At 37.3% G+C, this 27,569-nt stretch overlaps 1 protein-coding gene across 1 annotated transcript; it reads left to right on the forward strand.

Annotated features, from left to right (window-relative positions):
* The first annotated feature begins 7,987 nt into the window (after positions 1-7,987).
* LOC113068153 (endothelin-3) lies at positions 7,988-12,880 on the forward strand. The gene is made up of 4 exons (XM_026240799.1): positions 7,988-8,355; positions 8,944-9,163; positions 11,161-11,298; positions 11,841-12,880. The coding sequence occupies exons 1-4, from the start codon at positions 8,283-8,285 to the stop codon at positions 11,857-11,859; spliced, it is 450 nt and encodes a 149-aa protein (XP_026096584.1). The 5' UTR covers positions 7,988-8,282; the 3' UTR covers positions 11,860-12,880.
* Positions 12,881-27,569: the final 14,689 nt, after the last annotated feature.

A 27,569-nucleotide genomic window follows, 5' to 3' on the forward strand; every position in this document is an offset into this window, starting at 1 on the left:
TCAGATTTACATGTTGCAACTATTAAAAGATTTCTTTATCTTTTAATTATTCATATTAAAATGTTTTCACTGTAAAAAGATTTTGGTCTTTCTTAACAGGATACTTTTAACATTATACTGCAGTTTACTTTCATCAAAAATAACAGTGACTGTACTGTTAAGTTTCTACAAATACCTAGCGCGCTGACTGACCAGCTTTTTGCCTCAGTCAGTAGTGAGTTCGCGTCTTGCGACTTATCTCACAAGTAACATTACATAATTTCATACCGTACGTGCAGAAATTATTAAAAACCATATACACAGATTGATTGCTCACAAAACGAAGTTTGAAATGGTCGCGTTATCTCCACCATAATGTAACAACAATGAGTTTTACATAGTAATTAACTCAAATGATATATAGGGAATTTGAATAATTAATCAGGAATATGATTAATTTAAATCTCAGATGACAGTTACATTAAATTTGATTGATTATGAAAAATAGTTCAATTGCCTATAACAATAAATAATCACAGGGCACTGTAACTTACTCATTAATATGTCAATATTATATTCTTCATATCAATTATTGTGATATCTCTTACTGTAAATTACTGCAAATCAAACCGTGGTATGTCCAGCAAACCACTGTAGACCTATCAATTTTCAATAAAGTTATCACGCCTTATAATTCAAGGAAAAGTATTCTCTGGCCATGAAAATATTATCCTATCCTTATGATAAATTTAGTTTCTAAATTTAGAGCTTGTAGCTATAGATCAGACATCTCAGTGACTCGTAATGTGAGTGGGGTGGAGTCCAAGCCAATCGTCAGTATATGGGTTTTTAATAATTAAACTAGCAATACATCAAACTACAAATCACACAGAGTAAATATGCGTACGACTATACAAACAGTAAGCTCTATACAATACATAACGAATCCAAATAAAAGAGAGAGAGAGAGAGAGAGAGAAAATAGAATGAGATCACATAAGGAGCTCAGGTATGAAAATCATAGTCAGTAACTTTTGGAAAGCCAACAACAAATCAGATCATAACAACACTTTAAAGCAGCATTTAAATCTCCATAGAGAAAGTGATACTTGCAAAAGTGTCCCATGTGAGTGGCGTGAGATCGGCGTCGAGCTTGTGAGCTTTGCGCGCTGTTCCCGTTGAAACAGCCATGTGCCATGAAACGGAGGCCATGTGACGAGCGTGCACGCTGCGCTTGGCGTGAGCGTGGAGCACGTGGTCCTTTGTTCTGTCCTCGTGCGGTATTTAAAAGGTTCAACAAACATTGTTCCAGAATTCGTCTTCCTTGCGTGGAGAGGCGATTAGTTGAATAAACTTAGTAAAGAAAAGAAAAGAAAAGAACGAAAACGAAAGCTTCCAAAGGAGCCATTAAAATGGCTTTTTCTCTCAGCCCCTGTGCTGAGGGGGTTCGCGCTAATGAGCGCTGCCTATGGCCGCGCGGAAGCAACGTTGGAGAGCAGCGTGTCAGAGAACGGAGAACGAGAAGAAGAGAGGGTGGACCTTGTTTGGTCAATTCTTATAGCTTGAAATAGTTCACGCCCATTTTCGAGGGAGCATCCAATGAATGTCCGCGATCTGAAGCGGAGGGAAAAGTTCCTTTGTTTCTGTGGAGGCAACCCCCCGGTGATCTAGTGCCTGTCCGATTCCATCAGGGATATTTCTAGCAAGTTTGTACTTCAGATTACATACATTTCCTTACTTTTTTCTAGATAAATGGGTCTGTCAGAGCATGACGATTAGAACAAGACTAAACATAATATATATATGATCAAAGATCTAATTTTTAGATCGAATTACACATTTAAAGATTTGCTTAAAACATGATAACACTGCAGATGTTGGGAAACATCTAAATGTACCAAAAGGGAATACGTAATACATTTATACAACATAAAAACTAACAGGTAACGAATTCATTCCATAGAATGCATTGGGGAGAAGATTTGGCTTCTCTCCTCTCCAGTGTGGTCGTAAAGTTTTAGGACCTGCAAAGATGGGGGTTGCAGAAACGTGGCTCTCTTTGAGGAGGTTAAAGTGAGGAGAGACATTTCCTAAAGTATGAGCTTGCAACTTATACTCTTCACATAACAAGGATTAACCATTTTATGCAATCCATAAACATAATTAAAATACACATTAATAATAAAATGAAAGTAAGGAACTTATACGAAAGGTTTCCTTTGTCTCCAGTGTGTTGAAGGAATTTGGGTTGGGGGTTTTCGTTTCTTCTTTGAAGCTCGCATGGGCATCGTAAATAATTTAAGTCCAGCCAGGCTGGCGCCAGGCCAGGCACTTGGTTCAAAAAGAGTTTCATTTAGAAAATCTGAATTAAACACATGAATCGATGATCTGCATATCTGTTACACGTGTATGTTGTCGGTTCCAAAGTGTGGCTTTCTACTAAGAACATTCCACTCCGTTCCGTTTCTAATAAGCTAGCTCCCAAATTCATTGGCCCATTTCCTGTCACCAAAATCATTAGTCCGGTGACATTTCGCCTCAAACTCCATCCTGCGTACAGAAGAATTCATCCCGTGTTCCATGTTTCCAAATTGAAACCCGTATTTTATTCACCCATTAATCCGCCAGCCCCGGTTCCCCCACCGCCGCGACTCGTAGATGGGGAACCCACTTATTCGGTAAATCGAATTCTGGACTCAAGACGGAAGGGATGTGGATTTCAGTATCTGGTGGACTGGGAGGGTTACGGTCCGGAGGAGAGAAGTTGGGTTCCTGCTAGGGACATTCTGGATCAGTCCCTTATTGATGAGTACTATCAACAGGTAGGTTCCTCTGGGAGCTCCAGGAGGCACTCCTAGGGGGAGGGGTACTGTCACGGTTGAGGAGTTCATTGATGATCCCTTGCTCTGTGTGTGTGTATTTTATGAATGAATGTGTGTGGGTGGTTGGGTTTGTGTGTGTGTGTGTGTGTGTGTGTGTGTGTGTGTGCGTGTGTGTGGGCGTGGTCGCTGATTATCCTCTTATCTTCCAGCACTACTGAGAACTGTGTCTGCTTCCCTATTCACTCTGAGACTGGTGCTATTCAGTCTAATAAAGATCTGTTTTACTTTATATTGTCCATTCGTTACAATCTGCCTGATCCCTGACAGTAATACAAATATTGTATGTTTTTACCTGAATTGAATCAGACAAATGTAAAAATGTGTAAAAAGAAAATGATGCAACATTAGCATATCTAAATTTAATGCCGAAACTTTGTCATTTAATTGGCCAGGGGAAGGCTAAGCTTAGCCCCACCTTACAATGATCAATAATCTAAATTTTCAACACCAACATTGTGCAGCTATATTTAGCGCCCACCATTTCTGATCAGATCATCTTCCAGGTAGAAATAAGGTCTAGTTGTTTCTGGAAACTGATTTGTCTCAGTCTAGGAATGCAAGACTATGATGGAACCGTACAGGAATCTAATTCCATTCCAAAAGCACATGCCTTGTAATTGGATCAGACATGTCAGTTATGAATTAGCCCTTGGGGAAAGAATGGGTCGAATACATCTCTCAAAAGTGCTGTGAGGACATCTTTCATGTAGAAAATAAACACTAATGATTTATTTCCCTTATCTGTTAGTGATCTGTTCTGATGATACAGAAAATATCACAATAATCCACATGTGATCCACACCCCTCTAATCCATCAATTAATTACTATGAAGTGAAAAGCTGTGTGTTTGTAAGACATTTCGAAATTCAAATCACCACTTCTGGTTAAAATATAAGTCCATAATCGATGATAATTCTTCATCCAGAGAAGAAGTCCATCTTCTGTTGTCCTCTCACTTTAAAATCCACCTTAGAGCTGTTTTTGGTTATTTTATATATATTTATATATCTGTAAACAGTGCTTGGTCTATGCAGATATTGTTCTTGAGATTACTGTTTCATAGAAGAATGCAATATTATGGATAGAGGACTCCCATTTTAGCCAGAAACAATGTTTTAAAGCATCCTTTTGATGAATTTGTTTCTTACAAACCACAACTTTTCGCTTGATGAGACAACCATTTTGCATTATTTATGTCTCATAATGTGAAATGTCTCATAATTTCGCATAATGAGACATTAATGAGACATTTTGCATTATGAGACATTAATTACATGTTCAATAATTCTGATTTCATGTAAAACAATCCCATCCAGCAATGTTTACAATTTATTTAACTCGAAATATTAAATGTTACAGATATGCAGAGGTTGAGATGGTCAAAAGGTTAAACGCTTTAGGAGAAATATGGATGAACACCTGTGAAGAAAGGTTAGTGATAGAGGCTAGTATCAGGTAATAATAAATAAATCATAACTAATAACGTGATGAATTATTAGCAAGGTAATGAAGTAGTTGTGTGATACATTGTTTCGCCCACCTGTTTAAGTAGTAGCTATGGTTAAACCGCCTGTTGGGGAAGGGAGAAATTCAGGAGTTGATTTGGTTCAACATCCACTTTGTGAAATCGTAATTATATATATTTTTTATCTTCTATTTGAAAGTGCCCTTTAATAAGGTCTCCTGAAAAATCAAAGTCAGATCCTCATAATTTTCAGCTGCATGCCACTTTTTTCTTACTTCTGCACTTTGCTTCATGAGGAACCTCTGGGTCATGGCTAAGAGGTTAAAATTGCTCTCAGATGTTGCAGGATTACAAGGTAGACAAGAAATGATTTAGTCTTAATCTACCATCTCCAGCAAGCATCTTCAGACGAGTTTCTGATTAATGTGGGGTACGACCAGTGCTGCAGGCTGCAGACATTTTTTAATTTGATTTGAATATTTTCTGTTAATTATAGTTAAATTTCTAGTAATTATGTGGCTTTTTTGTTTGTTTGTTTTAATGTCTACAATAAGTTTAGTTTAGTTATTTTAGAACTTTAAATGAAAAAGAGAAATTAAATGAAATGTTAATAAATCTTGATGGTTTTTATTTCATTTTATTTGATCTATTTATTGCTTTCATTATAGTTAAAGATTGCCTAAATCACTGTCAAACATGTTGCTTGTGCAGTTCTTATGAGGAGTGCATGTGTGAGAGTCAGTGGCTCTTAATGGAGTCGTAGCTGTGTGTGCAGACAGATGACTGCTAATGTTCTCTGTGGAGGTGTGTTTCAGGATAATGATGTTTGTTGTCACCTAAAAGTAAGTTAAGTTATGTTGTTATCTTGTAGATTTCAAAATAATTTTATGTGTGTGTCTCACAGAACGTTCTTAGTGTCATCAGCAATCTCAAACATGCGAGTGCATATAATTATACAAATAGAAGTGTAAATCTTTAACTACTTGTTATATATGCCTTTTTTTCAGTGGCCCACTGTTGATACAGAGACCTTTCTTTTTTTTTATATGAATTCTTTCCAAAATCTGTTTTATGTTATTTCTGCCAAAGGATAAAATGTTAACTTTTAGGTGAAAACCTTTTCCATATAACGAATGTTACGAATGCACACATGAAATGGGAGATCCAATTGCAGTGTTTTAATAGGGTAATCCAAAAATCTAAATCCAACAGGCAAAAGGTCAATAACAGAAGAGCAGTCCAAAAACAAGAAACATGAAAAACACAAGGGAACACGAGAAAGCCAGGTGACGGAAAACAAGGACTCCATGAAACAGATAGAAATGGACCGGTTTATATAGACAGGTGAAAACGATGAAAGTGGAGGCAGCTGAGTGCAATTAACAGGTGTGCAATTAAAAGTGATGAAAGGGACAAAGGCTTTGTGGGAAATGTAGTGCCTGCAGTGGGGTGACTATCAGGAAATGAGACCACTAGTGGACACCCAGGGAAACACAAACCAGACACTGTGACAACGAAGGGAATAAGGTCTGCTGAACTCTTAGGTGATAAACACAACCATAACCACAAAAAAGCATAATAAAAGTTACAATAAAACATCAGAAGACTTTTATTTATTTGTTTATTATCTTTTTTATGGATTTGGACAGCCCCGTCCTCATTCATTTTCAATATACTGTAAATTATATTCGTAGCACATTTACAATCATAAATAAGGGGTTTATCGTGTTGTTTGATATTAAGATATTGCCTCTATATGGGTAAGCTCTGGGTATCCATTCAGGTTTGGCACAGGAGGGTGATTTCACAAAGAGCTTGTAATAAACACATATGAATATATATCTCAGCGTCTAAAGACTATGGCTAGGTCTTGGTGCCCACTGTGATTTCTGCAGAATCCCTGCTCAATAGATTGTTCTCAGGCTCAGACGTCAGTATTAGTTATCATCTGCTAAGTGATGCAAAGCCCAAATATCAAGGTGTGTTATCACTGGCACCCGAAACCAGGATTCAGTGACTTTATGGTCAATTATGGGTGTAATGTAAGTTAAATTCAACAGGAATGTAAATAAATGAAACTGGACTGGCCACACAAGCAGCCATTGATTAAAACCCTGCAAAAGATTCTCAGTTAAAACTATAGTGAACTACAATCTAAACCACCATCAAACACCAAACCACATGAATGACTTGATATTTTCAGACTCTTTATACATTTGTAACTCTCTACAAGTCTTTTGTGTAAGCTTTTATACAGCAATATGCCTCAAACCGGCAAGCAGCAGGGCCCCAGCATGACTGTTTGTTCAAGATTAATTTCCCTGTGGGATCCATGTGGAATGAGGATTTTAATCCCATGCTGTACATTCTCATGATATGTGCAAGGTTGTCCAAGATATGTGACTTCTGACATACCTCTACTTTCAACTGACTTTATTCCTATTTGACTTCATTTATGTGTTTTCTGATTAACATGGAAGCAGAGAGAAGGAATAAACATGCTAGTTGAAATATAGATAGAGAGCCAGGGTTTACACTGTTCCATTCTTAATTGTTGAACCATTCTTTACTTATTCAATTAGCAGAAACATTTGAATAGAAAGTAGAGTGAAAAATGTCAGGATGTCGTAGTCTTTTGAATGTTACAATTATACTTAATGACAGCAGAATAAACAAGAGCTGACATGAACAAACCGGATGATCGTGTTCTCCAGCGTGACTTAAGAAGTAAGCAAGAAAACTGTCTGTACCTTTTTTTTTTTTTTTTTTTTTTTACTTTCAGTTAATTTGTGACCAGGAACATAATTTTAGATAGTCATTATTCATTTTACACCATAACATTTGTCAATATCACAAAATATAATTGTTCATAGTGGTCTCAGACGTTTCGACCCACTGTATTTTTTTATATATTTGAACTACAGTTGTATGTGCTATAAAAAGGATAAAGAAGATTAGAATAATATTTAATTTATATTCTAGTACTATTAATGCTTTCTACTACTATAATATTCTTAGCACCATTTTTTGAAGAAAAATGTCTCAAATGAGACTTGACCAACACACAGTAGACAAAGAAAAAAAAAAATCTAGTTATCTGGAAACTTGCTGACAAGTAAAGACCCGAAGGCCAGATGTCAGGATCTGATTGTTACCACATGTCACACTTTAAAAAAAAATAGAAAGTAAGATAAGATGCATGGACAAACTGCTTTGTTCAGCCCCCACACTGATTATAGCATTGGAAGGTATGGTGGAGATTAAATTAATCATCTGGCATTGCAGTTTCTGGACATGAACCACTCTTGAATCATTTTACTAACAACTCTTGTCTAAAGCTGCATTTTAAGCACTTTTGGAAACTCCAGTGTGGTCCTTAGATTAATGGGACTGCTGATAGAGCATATCATTTATGTCTATTGAGGTAGGAAAAAAAACATTGTAATGAGAATAAAATGTTGAAAGAAGGATGAAGGATTTAGGATTTTTCTAAATTAAAATAAGACCTCTGTAATTACCAGACTTGTCATATATTGGAGCAAACTATTAACCGATCTTATTTGATAAAGTGCTGAAGTGACAATACAATAATGTTTTACCGCGTGCGTGATATGACACACACAAGACTGATTCAGCCGTGACAACAACACGTCAGTGCGGGGTTCCAGCGGGTGGTGCCTCGCAGACTGAGAGGTGCTCACTATAAAACCTCCAAGAGCGATGCTGTTCCGTCAGCCCTCGAACCTGAGAGCACTGCAGAGAGAGCACTGCAGACAGAGCACTACAGAGAGAGCACTACAGAGAGAGCACTGCAGAGAGAGCACTGCAGAGAAGCGCGTTCATGCCACTGACGAAGAACATGTTACTTTCCACCCCGGTTGGATCAATCAGCACTTCTGGTCGATGCTGGATTTTAAACTGACTTTGTTCACGGAGACCCTCAGGAATAACTGTGATGGCAAGGGTGTCATTATTAATACATTTGGGGATTTTGCTGTTTATTGGACTAACAGTCGCAATGGCGAACGGTGGGTTTAGATTGCATTGCCCCGCATTTCACGTGGAGAAAACTTGTACAGTTATTAGTCTAAAATCACTCTCTGCATATAATTAAAAAAAAATACTCTTAAGCACACAACATTTTAAACATTACACAAAGGGTTTGACGCCACTGTCACATGACATTCAAAAAGTGATTTATAACATTAGGCTTGAACTGACTGATCAAAACTATATCTGAAGGTTTAAGACCTTTTGTTTCTTCGGGTGTTCAAGACCTTTATCTCATTGGGTTGTGACCCCACTGCCTTAATAGCTATTTTTCACCTTGATTAGACCTAAGGCTTGACCCTTAAGGTAGCCTAGGCTACTTTCGATTTTGTAGAATATAATGTCAACCATATTAGGGTAAATTATATTTTTGACTTCAATAAATGCTTACCACATGAAGAAGGTCTAGCCCACATTTGTAAGTGAATGGACGTTTATGGCAACGGAGAATTATTAATCAAAATGTGTGACAGATAGAAAGGCGTTTGTCAGGTGCTGTTGCAACATGATATTATTTTAATGTTTAGAATTGCCATTTGTTCTAATTAAAGCATTTCCATGTGCAGGATTTTCCTCCTTTCGTCAAGATGCGCTGATGAAGAACAGCGCGAGGGATTTAACCAAAGCATCTAGTGTGACTCCGAATCAGTTTGATGAGTCTGGATGTTATTTCTGCCAGATCCTCAAACCTCGGAGGAGAGCCAAGAGATGTACGTGTTACTCGTACAAAGACAAAGAGTGTGTTTACTACTGTCACCTGGACATCATCTGGATCAACACACCAGAGTGAGTTTCTAAGGCTGGATAATAATTATCAGCAGGTGCTGAAACCTGTGGAAGCTTGTTCTTTGCAGAGTGGGATTTACTGTGCCTCTGACTTTTAAATTAAAGACAGGGATACGACTGCGAAAACTTTGATTTAAGCAAGCCTTTATGTGATATAGCATAGCATAGTATAGCGAGCAGTGAATACATCTGACAGTTGTATTAAAACACACTTAGGACATGAAGACACCAACATATTTGTAGTTAATAATCTTAATGTGGCAAGGGTCCCTGGATCATAATAATGCATATTACTAAGCAAATGTGTTCATTGAAAATCCATCTAACATATTTAAGTTAAATGTAATAAAAATGTATTCGTAATCTTTTTTTAAGAATACTAGATATTGTGCAGATACAATGGTAAAGATGCAAAAAAGTTATGAAATTATTAAACCACTGTCTACTTAGAAGAAAAAATGGAAGAATAAAATAATAAAGATTTGGTTGCTAAATGAAAAACAGTTAGCTGTCTATGATTTGTGTCTTAGAAGCAAAAGTGAACTATTAGATTTGGCAGTCTTCTTCTTAACAGAGACACATGGACAAACCTCCTCCTTTCTGCCAGAACTAAATTATTTCTGGCCTGCCTCCTTCTTTATTACAGATAAGATTGCAAACTCCTTGTGTAGTTTAAACAAGCCACATGCATCAGGCTTATCCAAAATGTTCATAATAACAATTTATTGCTCGTGATTAGAGAAACTTATCTTAATTAAGAGGTGTTGGGGGAAATGTTTCAGCTTCTGCTACAGGCGCTAACTTAGTCAATTCCGAGAACTATATGTTACCAACTAAAGTTGCTATTTTAATGTGTGTGTGGGGGGGGGGATAAAATATATAAAAATTTAATGAAGAGAATTTGTCATGTTTGTAAAGAAGAACTCAGACATCTTGAAATGTCAACACAGCTACGATAATTCTTTGCACTGAGAGTAATTATTATTCTCCAGCACTTGTCTAGCACATAAGACTGGCTAAAGAGACGGGGCTGGAGATCAAAGAGACGCTTGCAGGACAGGATGTTTGCAGGAGTAACTCTGAGCAGATGAGAGCCATGGCTCCCGGAGTACAGCTGCTCAGACTTACTGAACAGCAGTCTGCTTTATTAGTTCCCATACAGTATAAATACGAGTCATTTACTGAGGTGTTACCAGAAAAACACAAAGCTTAATGAACTATTGGGTGGCCTGCAGTGAGTTATCAAGGTTACACAAAAGCAAACTATGCCTTTTGAGTATTTGAGTCCACACTTTTGAGCTGAGGTTTATTTTTAATGAAATGCAAAGGTTATGTGTTTTATTGTATTTGTTATTCTTACAGTCAAGTATTTTTATTAATTAATTGATTTACTTAACACACTACTTTTTTCTAGCTAAACTTGGTTGCCCATTAATAGGATCTGTTAATGGAAGCTCTGGAGATTTCAGCAGAATTGAAGCATCCTTCATCCTCAAATCCTTTGTACAATTTATTTATTTATTTTTTGCTAATTTAATAATGCTTGCTGATATCAAGTTCAGTTCTCTTAAGTGCACATGTTTTAAATCCATGCGTCTGGGTATGTGTGCATTGAGGTTGGAATTCCCAGCACATCCAAAGTCCAGACTCATATTTTCTGACTTCCGTATTATTGCATGGTTCAGTGTCACATTTCAGACCTCCTGGCAGATTGTAACCTGCTCTGCCGGTGCAAAAGAAAGATCAAACTGAACAGGGTGTTAACAACACTGCACAAAGACTCCCAGCACACATTAAATCCTTTTGGTTTGAACGTCCAACTTTAAGGTGAATGGAGACATGATGAACAGTATAATTTAGAGGCAAACTTTGAACTTTCCTTTAAACCTTGCTGGATTAAGTCCTTTAGTGCATCAAAGAACTGAAAGCATTTCTCACTTTCAGTGTTCGTCAGTGTTTTCTGTAACTCTAAGGTCTTAACCCTTGTGTATTGGCAGGCGTACTGTCCCATACGGCCTGTCGAGTTATAGAGGCTCCCAGCGGGTGCGGCGTTCTGCCAAGGACAGCGTCGGAGGTCAGCGCTGCGTGTGTGCTGTACACAACAACCAACAGTGTAATGCTTTCTGCACTCAGAGGTAACAATACAACCTCAGGCCACGAAAACACCAACACAGACTTATTGGAAAATGTGCTTTTAATCTACATTTTTGCAAAACTCTAAAAATGTGTATTTATATATTGTACATTATTCACTTGCAGGACTGTTGTTTCCCTTTTCACACAAATTGTTATTAGAGGAGCAGATTATTGATTAATAAATACTTATTTCTATGTGGTTTCTTGCCCAATACTACTGTATGTTATGATCTCAAAACACTTCCTCCATAGCACATGATTTGTAAACTAATACATTTTCATGTTTGCATCACATTACATTCTGCATATGACATAGTAAGCTTGCTCTTTAGCTCACCTGAAACAGAAATGCATTTGCCAATCATTTTGCAATGTCACCACAGCCAGGTTTTTCCAATGAGCCTGGATTGTAAAATTAAAAAGTAATATACAGTAGTAAAAAATATATATTTTTGTAAATAACTTTAACAGCGTAGGCAGATGCAATGCAACTGTTTTCATCCATAGATTTTAAAGTGACAGTATTTTTGCTCTCATTCAGTAGGGGGAGGACAACATGACTGTCCATCGGAGCACAGCTAAATTGATATTCACTCATCCGCTGGACTTCTTCTTCATTCTTCTGTCTGGAGAATCACCTCAGAGAAAAGGTTCATGTCTATTCAAAAGGAAGGCTGTTGGAATTCCATTACAGAGAGGGAGAATTAAAGAGCAGAGAGATTCGGGAAGTACTTACGCTGTCACCTACAGCACCTACTGTAAGCTAACACATCTCTGAAGAAGCCATGCATTGACTGCCGCTCTCGGTGAGACACATTCAGGTGAGATGTCTGTGAGGGGCCAAATTCTGGACTGTATCCACCTGCACCTTTGAACTGACTTCCAAATCAGATGTGCACGATGGAGTTCAATAATCACCACCAGTCACCATCATGTCATATGTTTAAAGGACTTTGTTAAAATACTTCTTGAGCAATCCATTTATAAAAAGTGCTGTAACGCAAACTCTATATTGCATTGCATAACATTGGCTTATTCTAAAAAATATGTTCATATTTAATACAGCCTTTCATAGTTTGATACACGAGTATACGTTTCCTCAAGAGTATGAATAATTCACAAAGCAGACAATAGGTAAAGTCCTAGCTTTCCTTGAGCATAAAATAAATTTTGTATTTTACAACTAACCAAAAGGTGTGCATTTTAAATAACACAGTAATACACATCCTACTGAATAGTTGTGATAAAGACTATATGCAATAAAATATTTATTCCACTAACCAATTTTTTTTAAATATAATACATTCTCCAAACTGAAACAAAAAATACGTTTTCTTCCCATTTCAAACCATTACGAGGTAAAATATCCTTAATTTATTCATAACATCAGCAGTGAAAAAAGCACATATGGCAGAGATAAAATGGAATAAAATACATACAGTTCATTAACTGAAACAGATTGTACCTGTTCTTACTTTTCATGGCCGACACACAGGTCATTATGTATGTAAAAGTCCTGTACATATTTTCTGTTTAATATTAAATTAAAACCTTTTTTATAACCTGTTTTTATACCCATGAGTTGTGTTGTTGTGTGCTCTTATTAAGCTCAACCATGAGCAACAAACGTCAGAAATGTTGAGATTCTTTGAAACCTGTGGATCAAATGTAAGATGAATGCCTCCTGGCCTCTGGCTAGATTATGTTCTCTCATTACTTTGCAAAGGTACGTCTTATCCTTCCACAAAGGGGGCCGGGCAAGCATTGTTTACTGTCTTGGAATATGCCCTCAGAACACCCTGAGAAATAAGAGGTAATATCCTCAAAAACAGGTATCCTCATCTAGGAAAGAGTTTTCAGAAAGAACAGTATTGTTCATGAATAAGACTTCGGTAAATGAAAAGGCTTGCACCAGGATTGAGTGATCCAAAAAATATAATAATAAAAAGAAAAACTAGGTTTTTATTTTCAAATTAAGATGACTGAAGATTTGGATTCTATGAGAAATAGTTCACGCACACGCACAACCTACACACAACCTTTGAAAAGATCTCATTCATAATGTGTAATAGATTCACTCTTTCTTTAATGAAAATGTCCTTCGGCTGCATGCTGATTTTAGTTCAGAACATTTCTTACACATTTGCTGACCCGGAACTAATCATTTCTCAGCTCCTTACAAGACCCCCCAAGAGACTACCACAAGGAAGGTTAAGTCACTTAAATCTACCACCAAAAACACAAAGGTGTTGAGTAACAAAATTAAGGGTTTTTTGTAGCCCTGGCTGTCCAGTTTTTCATCTGCTCAGACTGAAGTCTGTCTGCAGAATCTCTCCATGGGACACTCCATGTTTTTCCTGGAGCCCGGCAGCACTCAGTCACTTTTTTTCTGTGCAACAGGTAATAGCTTGATGTGTCCCTTTAGGATGAATTGCTGCATTTTAATGCTGACTTTGGCTCATTGGCACATTTTATCTGCAAAGCGTGACAAAGCTATAGCTGACAGCTATAATTGTTTAAACAGAGCTCATTCTCATGCAAGAAAGCAAGCAATGCATTTGTTACCTAAAGCTACAGTGCATACTTAAAGAACACATCAGTCTTAGTTTAATGCTCAGTATCACGCGTCCACTATGAGACAGCACTCCAGGGAAGTAATCACGGTATCTTTTCTAACTGTGTAACACATCACATACATCATAGACGTAACACAGTGAGTCAACACCACTGTCTGAAACACTGTCTTTAAGACATCTGTGATACAATATAGGGTCTTAAAAATATTATTCAATTGAATTCAAGTTTATTTGTATAGCACTTTTTACAATACAAATCACTATAAAGCGGCTTTACATAAAATTAAGTTTCTACAATATTTAGTAGTAGCTAATAAGTGGTGAAATTTTCAGAAAAATTAATACAAGATGAACACAATTAAAAGCAATTGCTATATGATGCAGTCACACATGTAGCAATAATTGTTAGTTCTGTTTGTTGATTCAGGGTTAGCATCATCTGGGGTCCTCTGAGGGTCAGCATCATCTCTTCTCAGGTGTTCTGGATCCAGACTGGAGCTTGTGTAAATCCTAGCAAAACATATAAACAATATAAAGACATCATTAGCATAGCTGCTGACCCAACAAAGTAAAATTAATTAGTTTAAGCCAAGCTAAAGAATAAGAATGCATATTTGATTAGATGCAACTACACTCACAATTTAAAAGATGCATTATTCGAATGCTTGGTGAAAGAGATGTGTTTTTAATCTAGATTTAAACAGAGAGAGTGTGTCTGAACCCCGAACATTATCAGGAAGGCTATTCCAGAGTTTGGGAGCCAAATGTGAGAAAGCTCTACCTCCTTTAGTGGACTTCGCTATCTTAGGAACTACCAAAAGTAGTATCAAAAAATGGATTGTAACGTTGTGTAAGCTTGAATGGTTTTGGGACGTGACCTAAAGATAACGACGAGTTAATGATATTGAGAAGCGTTTCTTCTGCTACAGGTAACAGCTCTTTCAGTAATTTAGAGGGTACAGGATCTAATGAACATGTTGTTGGTTTAGATACAGTGATAAGTTTATTTAGCTCTTCCTGTCCTATGGTTGTAAAGCACTGCAGTTTATCTTTGGGTGCGATGGATGAAACTGAAGTGTTAGACGCTGTAGGATCTACATTCACTATTGTATTTCTAATGTTATCTATTTTATCAGTGAAGAAATTCATAAAGTCATTACTATTAAACGTTGGTGGAATATTTGAATCAGGTGGTGTCTGGTAATTTGTTAATTTAGCCACTGTGCTTTTGGTTTGGTTATTTTCTATATGTTTGTGTATGTGATCTACCCTAGCAGTTTTTAGAGCCTGTCTATAGCTGGACATACTGTTTTTCCATGCAATTCTAAAAACTTCCAAGTTAGTTTTTTTCCATTTGCGTTCAAGACTACGAGTTACTTTCTTGAGAGAGTGAATATTACTGTTATACCATGCCAAAACTTTAATCACGAAAATTTTTTTTTGTAGATCCTACATTCAATTTCAATTATGACTTCACTATAAGGGGAACAGACACTCTCTTAATAGATTTGACAGCAGAAGTACTTTTTTTTTTTACCTCCAGGTAGCGAATCTGCTTCTAAACGTGTCCTCACCTGCACTCAAAGGTAGACATACATCTGCCATTAAAGCAAGTAACAGTGAGTAAAGCAATGGTCAAATGTGTGAATAGAGTAATTAGCAATGCAAGCGGGATTTGTGGCAACCACTCTGGTGATGCTAACATGCTATAAGCTAAATAGCGGACTCAGGAAATCAAAATAAAACTAACGATAACAAGGTGCTCTGATTGTTTTTGTTGCAGAATATGATAGAGGATATATTCACACATTATAGAAACGAAAATTATGGTGTATAAAATAAGTATTGAGAGGTCCACCTTTGTTATATTATAGATAAAAAAGGGTTCATAACAGGTATTGTTTGTGTAAATAAAAACATGATTAAGCTAAGTTTAACCACTTCATTATAGCCACATTCAATATTTAATTGCCAATACATCTGTCAGTTTAGCAGAATGTTTTTTAAGCAAAATGTTAACTGAATTTAAAAAGCAATTATTTGAACAAATTTAAAATCAATTTTAAAAACTTGGTGAGCAGTGTGTTTTGATTCATGAAAGGAAAATATATTTTGAGATCACTCATTATGTTGTCAGGGATTTAATCCAAGTTCCACTTTTTTAAAGCTGAGCCTCGGCGGTAATACTTTCACAGACATAAGCCTCGTATTGTATTCCCAACAAAATTATTCACACATTTCTCTCAAAATTTGCTGGTTTGCCAGTGGTGTTTGGCTCATGAAAAGCGTCTGAGTGTGCTGTTTAGGATGGATCTGTGGTATAAGAGTTATTACACAGAATACTGCACTCAAAAATAAAAGCTTGATGTGATATAAATAAATAATTACAGCTAAAATGTGCAAGTCGCATATACAAATGAACTTTTATGTGTTTAATATATTGAAAGCTTAAAAAGACCTGGCACTTGGTACTTAATTTAGTTTTGTTTGTTCATGCGATAAAGAGTTTGTATCAAACCCAGAACAAACATGGCATAATTCACCCTGCAAATTGCAAGGCAACAAGATGTTTTTGAGTGTTACCAAAGCCATTTATTGCATTCATTCAAGTGAATGGCTTATCAATTAACTTACAGATATCATTTATTGTTTGCATCCTGCATGATGTTTCTGAGCATCTCTCGAAACATATCAACACTGGTTTAAGGAACTGTTTTAAATGCCACTTAGGACTTGCATTCAGGACATTCAATCAGACTAACAAACTTTGGTGAAAGCACATGCTTAATATTTCCTGGTGTTTTTGCAGTGTACTGTTGGCAGTGCACTATGGCAATACTGCATGTGCATAAAAAAACGTGTTCTTTTTCAGCCAGGGAAAACAGAAGAAGATAATTAATAAACTGAGAGATAAGCATTCCAGTACTTCTGGGTCATTGTTGAAACAGGCATTGATGATACAGAGCACGTTCAGATTTGAAACCGCATCAGTGAAAGCTTAACGTGCATGCCAAAGTAGATGTGCTGCTACCTAATCATATATATATATATATATATATATATATATAATATTTTTATTTTTAACTGGCAACCAAGGTAAGTTCCTGGTATTGGTTCATCTCATTAAAGAAAAAAAAACATCACTGCACACCGTTTTGACATCTGCAGAAAGCTATCCTCTTCTTCTTGCTGGAGGGAAGTTGTGGATTTAGATTTTACATGTTTTTTTAATGTACCATATGTGACCCTGGAGCACAAAACCATACTGGGATTATATTTCTTGCAAAAACAAAAAACACTGTATGGGTCAAATTTATAGATTTTTCCTTTATGCCAAAAATCATTAGGATATTAAGTAAAGATCATGTTCCATGAAGATATTTTGTAAATTCCCTACCGTAAATATATCAAAACCTAATTTTTGATTAGTAATATGCATTGCTCAGAACTTCATTTGAACAACTTTAAAGGTGATCTCAATTTTGATAAATTGACCCTTATGGCTAGTTTTGTGGTCCAGGGTCACACATGATTCTATGATTTTATGATTCTGACTGTTGAAGGATTCATTTGTGGTCAGTAGTTCTGTCATCGTTTGAAAAGGATTTGGCTATACTTAAAACAAGAGTAACTGATCGAGACAAACAAACTTACCCAGAGCCACAAGACAATAACAAAGAAGCCAAATGAATTATTTATGCCCAAACAAATAAACAAACAAATAATACATCAGCTTCACCTGCTACAGTACATCATAACCGAAAAGCTGACACACATACTTGTTCTAATTTGGTGAAAATGTTTCTCACTGTGATTATTGTAGGATGACCTGAGTAAAAGATCAAAATTGTTTTAAATATATTAATTGTGTGTGTGTGTGTGTGTGTGTGTGTGTGTGTGTGTGTGTGTGTGTGTGTTTTGCCACTTTTCTGTACTCTTCAAGCTAACACACTTGTAGTAAGAAATGTTTTGTTAAGTCTTGTACATATTTGGATACTTCTTTGAAGGGCTGACACCAAAAGATTCCTTCAAAACTTTCTAGAAAACCTTGAAACTCACTAACCTGTTTCCAGCATCATTCAAATCTACACTTATGTTTAAAAATAAATAAATAAATGTATAGGTTAAAATAAATAATAAAACTCTCAAAAGCCTGTAAAAAGTGCAAAAACTATTGGTAATCATCTGTAGTCAAAGTGCTTAGTAAAGGCGTCTCTCTTCCCAGACTCAAGTGATCTCCAACAGTAAATTAGGAATGTTTGGCTCATGAGAATCAAAATCTACAATAGTTGAGTTGGTAGTTTAAATATTAGATTCAGTACTGACCAAAATCCACAATGTTGTTGTTGTACCACAGCGAGGTGAAGGCATGAATGAGCCAATGTTCTCAGGTCGAGGTTTGCCATCTCTGCTTGTGAAGAATAGAATCTTCTCAAATAATGATATATGATACATGGATTTCATATGAATTGCTTATAATTTTAAGAATTAATTTCTTAAAGAACACCTCAATCTGTGAACATGTTTTTTACGTAATTGATAGACTGATTTATTAATGAATTGGAAGAAATTGGTTTTTGTCACGGTTGGTAAACCGTGATCTCGGGTTGTTTACACTTTGTGGTGAATTCTGTGTGTTCTGCGTCTGCACTGATTAGTTGTGGGCGTCTCCGTTAATTGTATCAGCAACAGCTGCCACTCATTACTCATCTCCTATATAATGGCTTGTCTCACGTCTTGTGTTTGTGAGATCGTTGTTTCATGTCGTTGTGTTACCCCGTCTGGCTTTAGTGTTAGTTTGCGTTTGGATGTCTGTGTTTTTCCCTAGAACCTCATCCACTCTCCGCACGATCACTCAGCCACGGACACTTACCTTCGGCTCTATTCCCCGCAGTTCCTGTGCCACTCTCTCCTGCTGCCTCACGCCACCAAGACCCGGACTTCCCACCTACACTCCACTTCAGGCTGGATTTCTCACCAACCACCGTCTCCCTGGAGTGTTATCATCCCATCGTCTTTGTGTGTCATTGTTCTACTTGTATTCATCTCATTAAATCCTGTTAACTCGCATTTGTTTCCGGACTGTCTTTCACCAGCCGTCACAGTTTTAAGTCAGTAATTGCTATATTTTGCTGTAGTCTGCCAGTAGTAAATATCAGTTCGTTAATTTGGCCATTAATAGTAATAATGCAGTGAGATGTGTGTGCTGCACACAGAGATGTGATCTGTCTGGAGTCAGATGAAGAAACAGAACACACTGAGACAGACTCAATCTAGAAGAACTGTGGCAACGTCTCCAAGATGCTTTAGAAAAACCTATACCTGCAAAGCAGCACTTATAAAAGTTTTAGGCACTTTCATTAAAATTTAGTATAATGAGAATTCTGTCAAAATATTTGGTGTGAGCATCCTTTGCATCTAAAGTCCTCAGTTTTCTGGGAGCTTTCTATTAAAGCTGCAGTAGGTAACTTTTGTAAAAATATATTTTTTACATATTTGTTAAACCTGTCATTATGTCCTGACAGTAGAATTTGAGACAGATAATCTGTGAAAAAAATCAAGCTCCTCTGGCTCCTCCCAGTGTCCTATTGCCATTTGCTCCATCGCTCCCGGTAAAAAATAACCAATCAGAGCTGTGGTCCGTAACTTTGTTTGTGTTCAAAATGTAGAAAAATGTATATAATAAGCGAGTACACCATGAATCCATTTTCCAAACCGTGTTTTTAGCTTGTCCTGAATCACTAGGGTGCACCTATAATAAGTGTTTATATTCAGACTATTTTAGATAGTTTCAGGGGTACCGCGGCGGAGTAACCCAGTACCTTTGTGATTCTTCATAGACATAAACAGAGAGAAGTAGTTCCGGCTACGATGTTCTTCTGCAAGACGCAAGCAGTTCTGTTTATTAACCGCTAGTTCCCTACCGCACCTTTAAAGCATCTTTCAAAAGCATCTTACTGACCCCATTTATATATTGCTTCTTTTTATTTTCTCTCCACCTAACTATTTTTGCAGAACCATATTTGAAAATTATTATGTAAACATTTTATACAGACATTATATAATTTGATAACAAACAACTGTTGGAAGCAGTTTGACATAAGAAGTGAATACAAACTATTTATATGAAGGATGTACAGTGTTACGATTCAAAGTGCCCTTCAAAAAGAGTCTGTCAGAAATGTATTCAGCATGATCTAAACCAAACACCGAGCAGCAGCCAGGGATCACAGGAGTGTCCTGAAAGAGCTTTAGAAAACCAAGACAGCTCAAGTGATTTATCAGTGTACACCTAAAAGCATTTATACATTGATTTATAAATGATACATACCCCAACAATGCAGATGTTAATATGATAAAATACATGGGAGGATTTTTTTTTGACACGCAGCTGCAGGTAAATGGCTTTACTTTGTGACCGGGATTCTTGGAAAAATGACAGAAACACATTATATCTAAACAGATTTTTAACTCTTGAATTCATTTTATTATTTTATTTTAGTGGTGCTCAACCTGTTATTAGTGATTCAGTGTGGTAATTGGTTTTTCATTAGGTCCATCGCTGCGTAATTTGGCAGCATGACGAGGCGTTTGTAACAAAGAAGGATGATGCCCCAAAGGCAAAAGTTTAATATGGTGTTTTTGCTTGTGGGGGCTTGAGTGAAACAGGAAAAAATCCTCCCAGGTTGGTTGTTTATCACAGCAGGAGTAGTGGGAGAGAGTTACAATTTATGTTTTTGTAAAGTTAAGACATAAATAACGTGACTTGACCGTGGGTCCATTCCCAATTTCCACCGTGAGAGTTACTCTGCTTTATGAAGTAAACAGTGAAGAAAAAACGGCATAGTTCTTAACCATACAAAAGAGTTAAATTAATAATTAAAGAGCTGATCCTAGAGTCCTTTCGTTACTTACAGCAAGCCAAATTATTTTATTAGTAGTTACATAATTCATAAATGCCATTTAAAATGATCATTGTAGTGCTCTGGGCTTCTCAGAAGGACTGGGTACAGTTTCCTCAGGTCTTTCTGTGTCTCCACAAAGGCTTACAGTACAGCTCACACAATTTGTAATGAGAATGCTATTGCCAATAAGCATATCCAAGGAGATCATGCAGGTCTGGGAATTATTAAAACTGCTTGAAGAGCTACAGTCTCCATTGTGCACTTCCAGCTGTGTTTTCCCTTACCGCTGGGTGAGAGAGGTTAACATTATTTTCCTTAATTGTTATTTTCCAGCTTCAGTAGCTTGTCACTTTAGAATATATATATATATATATACAGTATTGTTCAAAATAGCAGTACAATGTGACTAACCAGAATAATCAAGGTTTTTAGTATATTTTCTATTGCTACGTGGCAAACAAGTTACCAGTAGGTTTAGTAGATTGTCAGAAAACAAACAAGACCCAGCATTCATGATATGCACGCTCTTAAGGCTGTGCAATTGGGCAATTAGTTGAAAGGGGTGTGTTCAAAAAAATAGCAGTGTCTACCTTTGACTGTACAAACTCAAAACTATTTTGTACAAACATTTTTTTTTTCTGGGATTTAGCAATCCTGTGAATCACTAAACTAATATTTAGTTGTATGACCACAGTTTTTTAAAACTGCTTGACATCTGTGTGGCATGGAGTCAACCAACTTGTGGCACCTCTCAGCTGTTATTCCACTCCATGATTCTTTAACAACATTCCACAATTCATTCACATTTCTTGGTTTTGCTTCAGAAACAGCATTTTTGATATCACCCCACAAGTTCTCAATTGGATTAAGGTCTGGAGATTGGGCTGGCCACTCCATAACATTAATTTTGTTGGTTTGGAACCAAGACTTTGCCCGTTTACTAGTGTGTTTTGGGTCATTGTCTTGTTGAAACAACCATTTCAAGGGCATGTCCTCTTCAGCATGGGGCAACATGACCTCTTCAAGTATTTTAACATATGCAAACTGATCCATGATCCCTGGTATGCGATAAATAGGCCCAACACCATAGTAGGAGAAACATGCCCATATCATGATGCTTGCACCTCCATGCTTCACTGTCTTCACTGTGTACTGTGGCTTGAATTCAGAGTTTGGGGGTCGTCTCACAAACTGCCTGTGGCCCTTGGACCCAAAAAGAACAATTTTACTCTCATCAGTCCACAAAATGTTCCTCCATTTCTCTTTAGGCCAGTTGATGTGTTCTTTGGCAAATTGTAACCTCTTCTGCACATGCCTTTTTTTTAACAGAGGGACTTTGCGGGGGATTCTTGAAAATAGATTAGCTTCACACAGACGTCTTCTAACTGTCACAGTACTTACAGGTAACTCCAGACTGTCTTTGATCATCCTGGAGGTGATCATTGGCTGAGCCTTTGCCATTCTGGTTATTCTTCTATCCATTTTGATGGTTGTCTTCCGTTTTCTTCCACGTCTCTCTGGTTTTGCTCTCCATTTTAAGGCATTGGAGATCATTTTAGCTGAACAGCCTATCATTTTTTGCACCTCTTTATAGGTTTTCCCCTCTCTAATCAACTTTTTAATCAAAGTACGCTGTTCTTCTGAACAATGTCTTGAACGACCCATTTTCCTCAGCTTTCAAATGCATGTTCAACAAGTGTTGGCTTCATCCTTAAATAGGGGCCACCTGATTCACACCTGTTTCTTCACAAAATTGATGACCTCAGTGATTGAATGCCACACTGCTATTTTTTTGAACACACCCCTTTCAACTAATTCAACTAATTGCCCAATTGCACAGCCTTAAGAGCGTGCATATCATGAATGCTGGGTCTCATTTGTTTTCTGACAATCTACTGAACCTACTGGTAACTTGTTTGCCACGTAGCAATAAAAAAATATACGAAAAACCTTGATTATTCTGGTTAGTCACATTGTACTGCTATTATTTTGAACAATACTGTATATATATATATATATATACTGTATTAGTTCTATAGTGTTACTAAAGTGTCAAAACATCTTTAGGATTTCTACTAATATGGTCTTTCAAATAGGCATCAAAATTGTTGCTATGCTGCTCATATGGTTGATGAAAGTTCACATCTGGACTGTGAGAAATCCCCCCAAATCCTGCTGTTTCACAAAAACAGTTTCTTAAAGTTTGTTTAGATCAGTTTTTGCTTAGATCTGAGATATCAGAATCAGACCTGTTTTAATAAGCATGTGGAGGAGAGGAAAATCAATTTAAAATGGTACATCAGATGTCCGAAACTCACAACAATACAGGAGCTTCCATACTAACCAACAAACTAATCTACCAGAGACAAGTAACACCAGAAAAGCTTCACATTTCATACTGTGGCCCAATTTAAAACATTACTTTCCAGGGTATGTCAGTAAATGGCTGTCCTATTAAATGCTGTTTGGACTCAACTTGCTCAACAAAACCTCAAATTGGCCAAAAAAAATATCACATTGGCCATCATGAATCATAATGATATTCTGACGTGAGCCTTATTAATCTATCATCATATACTGGAGGTGCTATTTAACTGTGTTTGAGTACTACTACAGGTCTTTGTTAAAGCAAACCTGTCTTCATAATACAAGGGTTGTCAAGTGAGGATGAGGGTCAAGTAACGATTATTTTGAGAGATTGTAATAGTGAAGGTCTCTTTAGAAAGCACTTGTAATGCAAAGTAACCAAGCTGTATATTTAGTCGAAATGAGTAATTGTCAGTTTGCTTCCAGTAAAAAGGAGAAAATCCAGAACCACAGAAAGTTAACTTAACAATTGCCTGCATGTGTAGGTTGAGTGAGTTTGGTGACCGTATGTCCTGGTGTCTGTTGCTTTTGTCAGGCAAAGCCTGTTGGGTTTCAACCAATAAATCTTACAGGACACCAGACTACAGGTCAACAGAAAATGTAAAGGTTAATGGAGTTGCAAAAGAGTTGCACAACCTTCTTAGGGCAGTTTTGTTGGGCTTCTTTGAAAAGAGTTCACACTCAAAGTATTTCTCACGGTAGGGATTAGGACAAAAAAATATATATTTTGCACAGTGAAGTTATAGGAACTAGCCACCAGGTTGGTCATCTGAGAACTGCATTTAGCTGCAGAGCAATTTTCCTGTTTGCATTCACACTGGCAGAAGAAACACAGAAGTGATGTAAGCTGGCAGACAGTGATGCAATTTAACCACAAGCATTCAACAGTGTTAACAGTTTTCTGTGTTTGTGGAGTAAGAACATGTAATCTGTGTGTGGAGTGCATCAGTGTGTCATATGGCATGCATTCAGCCAAATAAACGTATATTTTTATCACTGGTATTAGTGTTAGACCCTACTCTAAAGTAGGAAGACATTTAGTCCACCCAAAAGGCATCGAAGCCATTTTAAGAATATTTTAGTCTAAATGGCTGCCACCAGGGCACCAGGGCACCATACAGACTTTATTAAAGAGTTTGGTGATTTAATTTCCGAGTTAGTTCTGGCTGCAGATAAAGTTTTAATAGTTGGTGATTATTATATCCATGTTGATAATGAAAAGATGCATTGGGATCAGCATTTATAGACATTCTGAACTCTATTGGTGTTAGACAACATGTTTCAGGACCTACTCATTGTCGAAATCATACTCTAGATTTAATACTGTCACATAGAATTGGTGTTGATGGTGTTGAAATTATGCAGCCAAGTGATGATATCTCAGATCATTATTTAGTTTTGTGCAAACTTCATATAGCCAAAATTGTAAATTCTACTCCTTGTTACAAGTATCGAAGAACCATCACTTCTACCACAAAAGACTGCTTTTTAAGTTATCTTCCTGATGTATCCAAATTCCTTAGCATATCCAAAACCTCAGAACAACTTGATGATGTAACAGAAACTATGGACTCTCTCTTTTCTAGCACTTTAAATACAGTTGCTCCTTTACGCTTAAGGAAAGTTAAGGAAAACAGTTTGACACCATGGTATAATGAGCATACACGCACCCTGAAGAGAGCAGCCCGAAAAATGGAGCGCAGCTGGAGGAAAACAAAACTAGAGGTATTTCGTATTGCTTGGAGGGAAAGTAACCTATCCTACAGAAAAGCATTAAAAACTGCTAGATCTGATTACTTTTCTTCTCTTTTTGAAGAAAACAAACATAACCCCAGGTATTTATTCAATACAGTGGCTAAATTAACGAAAATTAAAGCCTCAACAAGTGTTGACATTTCCCAACACCACAGCAGTAATGACTTAATACTTTACTTCTAATATCGATACTATTAGAGATAAAATTGCAACCATTCAGCCGTCAGCTACAGTATCGCATCAGAAATTGCACTATAGACCAGTTCCACTCATTCTCTACTAAGAGATTCTAAGAATTTTATAAACTTGTTAAATCATCTAAACCAACAACATGTATGTTAGACCCTATACCATCTAAGCTCCTAAAAGGGGTGGATAGATCCTCTTCTGACTATTATTAATTCCTCATTGTCATTAGGATATGTCCCCTAAACCTTCAAACTGGCTGTTATTAAGCCTCTCATCTAAAAACCACAACTTGACCCCAAAGAACTAGTTAATTATAGAACAATCTCGAATCTCCCTTTTCTGTCCAAGATACTAGAAAATGTGGTATCCTCACAATTATATTCCTTCTTAGAGAAAAATGGTATATGTGAGTATTTACAGTCAGGATTTAGACCGTATCATAGTACTGAGACTGCTCTCCTTAGAGTTACAAATGATCTGCTCTTATCATCTGATCGTGGGTGTATCTCTTTATTAGTTTTATTGGATCTTAGTGCTGCGTTTGACACAATTGACCACAACATTCTTTTGCATAGACTTGAACACTTTGTTGGCATCAGTGGAAGTGCGTTAGCATGGTTTAAATCGAACTTATATGACCACCGTCAGTTCGTAGCAGTGAATGAAGATGTATCATTTTGATCACAAGTGCAGTATGGAGTACCTCAAGGCTCAGTACTAGGGCCGCTACTCTTCACGCTTTATATGTTACCCTTGGGAGATAACATCAGGAAACATGGTGTTAGCTTTCACTGTTATGCTGATGATACTCAGCTCTATATTTCTTCGCGGCCCGGTGAAACACACCAATTTTTCCATCTCAAAAATATATCTAAATTACGGCCTATGCTCTCAATGTCAAATGCAGAAATGTTAATCCATCCATTTATGACCTCAAGGTTAGACTATTGTAATGCTTTATTGGGCGGTTGTTCTGCATGCTTAGTAAACAAATTACAGTTAGTCCAAAATGCAGCAGCAAGAGTTCTTACTAGAACCAGGAAATATGACCATATTAGCCCGGTCCTGTCAACACTGCACTGGCTCCCTATCAAACAACGTATAGATTTTAAAATATTGCTTATTACTTATAAAGCCCTGAATGGTTTAGCACCTCAGTATTTGAATGAGCTCCTTTTACATTATACTCCTCTACGTCCGCTACGTTCTAAGAACTCTGGAATAACCTACATAACATTGTTCGGGAGGCAGACACACTCTTGCAGTTTAAATCTATATTAAAGACCCATCTCTTTAACCTGGCTTACACATAACATACTAATATGCTTTTAATATCTAAATCCATTAAAGGATGTTTAGGCTGCATTAATTAGGTAAACCGGAACCGGAAACACTTCACATAACACCCGATGTACTTGCTACATCATTAGAAGAATGGCATCTATGCTAATATTCGTCTGTTTCTCTCTTGTTCCGAGGTCACCGTAGCCACCAGATCCAGTCTGTGTCCAGATCAGAGGGTAACCGCAGTCCCCCGGATCCAGTACGTATCCAGACCAGATGGTGGATCAGCACCTAGAAAGAACCTCTACTGCCCTGAAAGACAGCGGAGACCAGGACAACTAGAGCCCCAGATACAGATCCCCTGTAAAGACCTTGTCTCAGATGACCACCAGGACAAGACCACAGGAAACAGATGATTCTTCTGCACAATCTGACTTTGCTCGGCCTGGTTTCGTCTGGTCAGAGGAGAACTGGCCCCCAAACTGAGCTGGTTTCTCCCAAGGTTTTTTTCTCCATTCTGTCACCGATGGAGTTTCGGTTCCTTGCCGCTGTCGCCTCTGGCTTGCTTAGTTGGGGTCACTTCATCTACAGTGATATCATTGACTTGATTGCAAATAAATGCACAGACACTATGGGGAAGTCATGGCCTAATGGTCAGAGAGTTGGACTCACAATTGAAAGGCTGTGAGTTCGAGTCCCGGGCCGGCAGGAATTGTGGGTGGGGGGAGTGCATGTACAGTTCTCTCTCCACCCTCAATACCACGACTTAGGTGCCTTTGAGCAAGGCATCGAACCCCCAACTTCTCCCTGGGTGCCGCAGCATAAATGGCTGCCCACTGGTCCAGGTGTGTGCTCACAGTGTGTGTTCACTGCTCTCTGTGTGTGTGCACTTTGGATGGGTTAAATGCAGAGCACAAATTCTGAGTATTGGTCACCATACTTGGCTGAATGTCACATCACTCACTCACTTTAAACTGAACAGAGATGACATCACTGAATTCAATGATGAACTGCCTTTAACTATCATTTTGCATTATTGAGACACTGTTTTCCTAATGAATGTTGTTCAGTTGCTTTGATGCAATGTATTTTGTTTAAAGCACTTGACTTGACTTGACTTCTAACAGAAGCTGCAGTGACATGCTGACTTTATCGATCAGCAATTGGTTATTTCATTCAGAAGGAGGGGCTTCC

Source organism: Carassius auratus, linkage group LG36F (assembly GCF_003368295.1).
Source record: "Carassius auratus strain Wakin linkage group LG36F, ASM336829v1, whole genome shotgun sequence".
In the NCBI taxonomy this organism is placed as follows: Eukaryota; Metazoa; Chordata; class Actinopteri; order Cypriniformes; family Cyprinidae; genus Carassius; species Carassius auratus.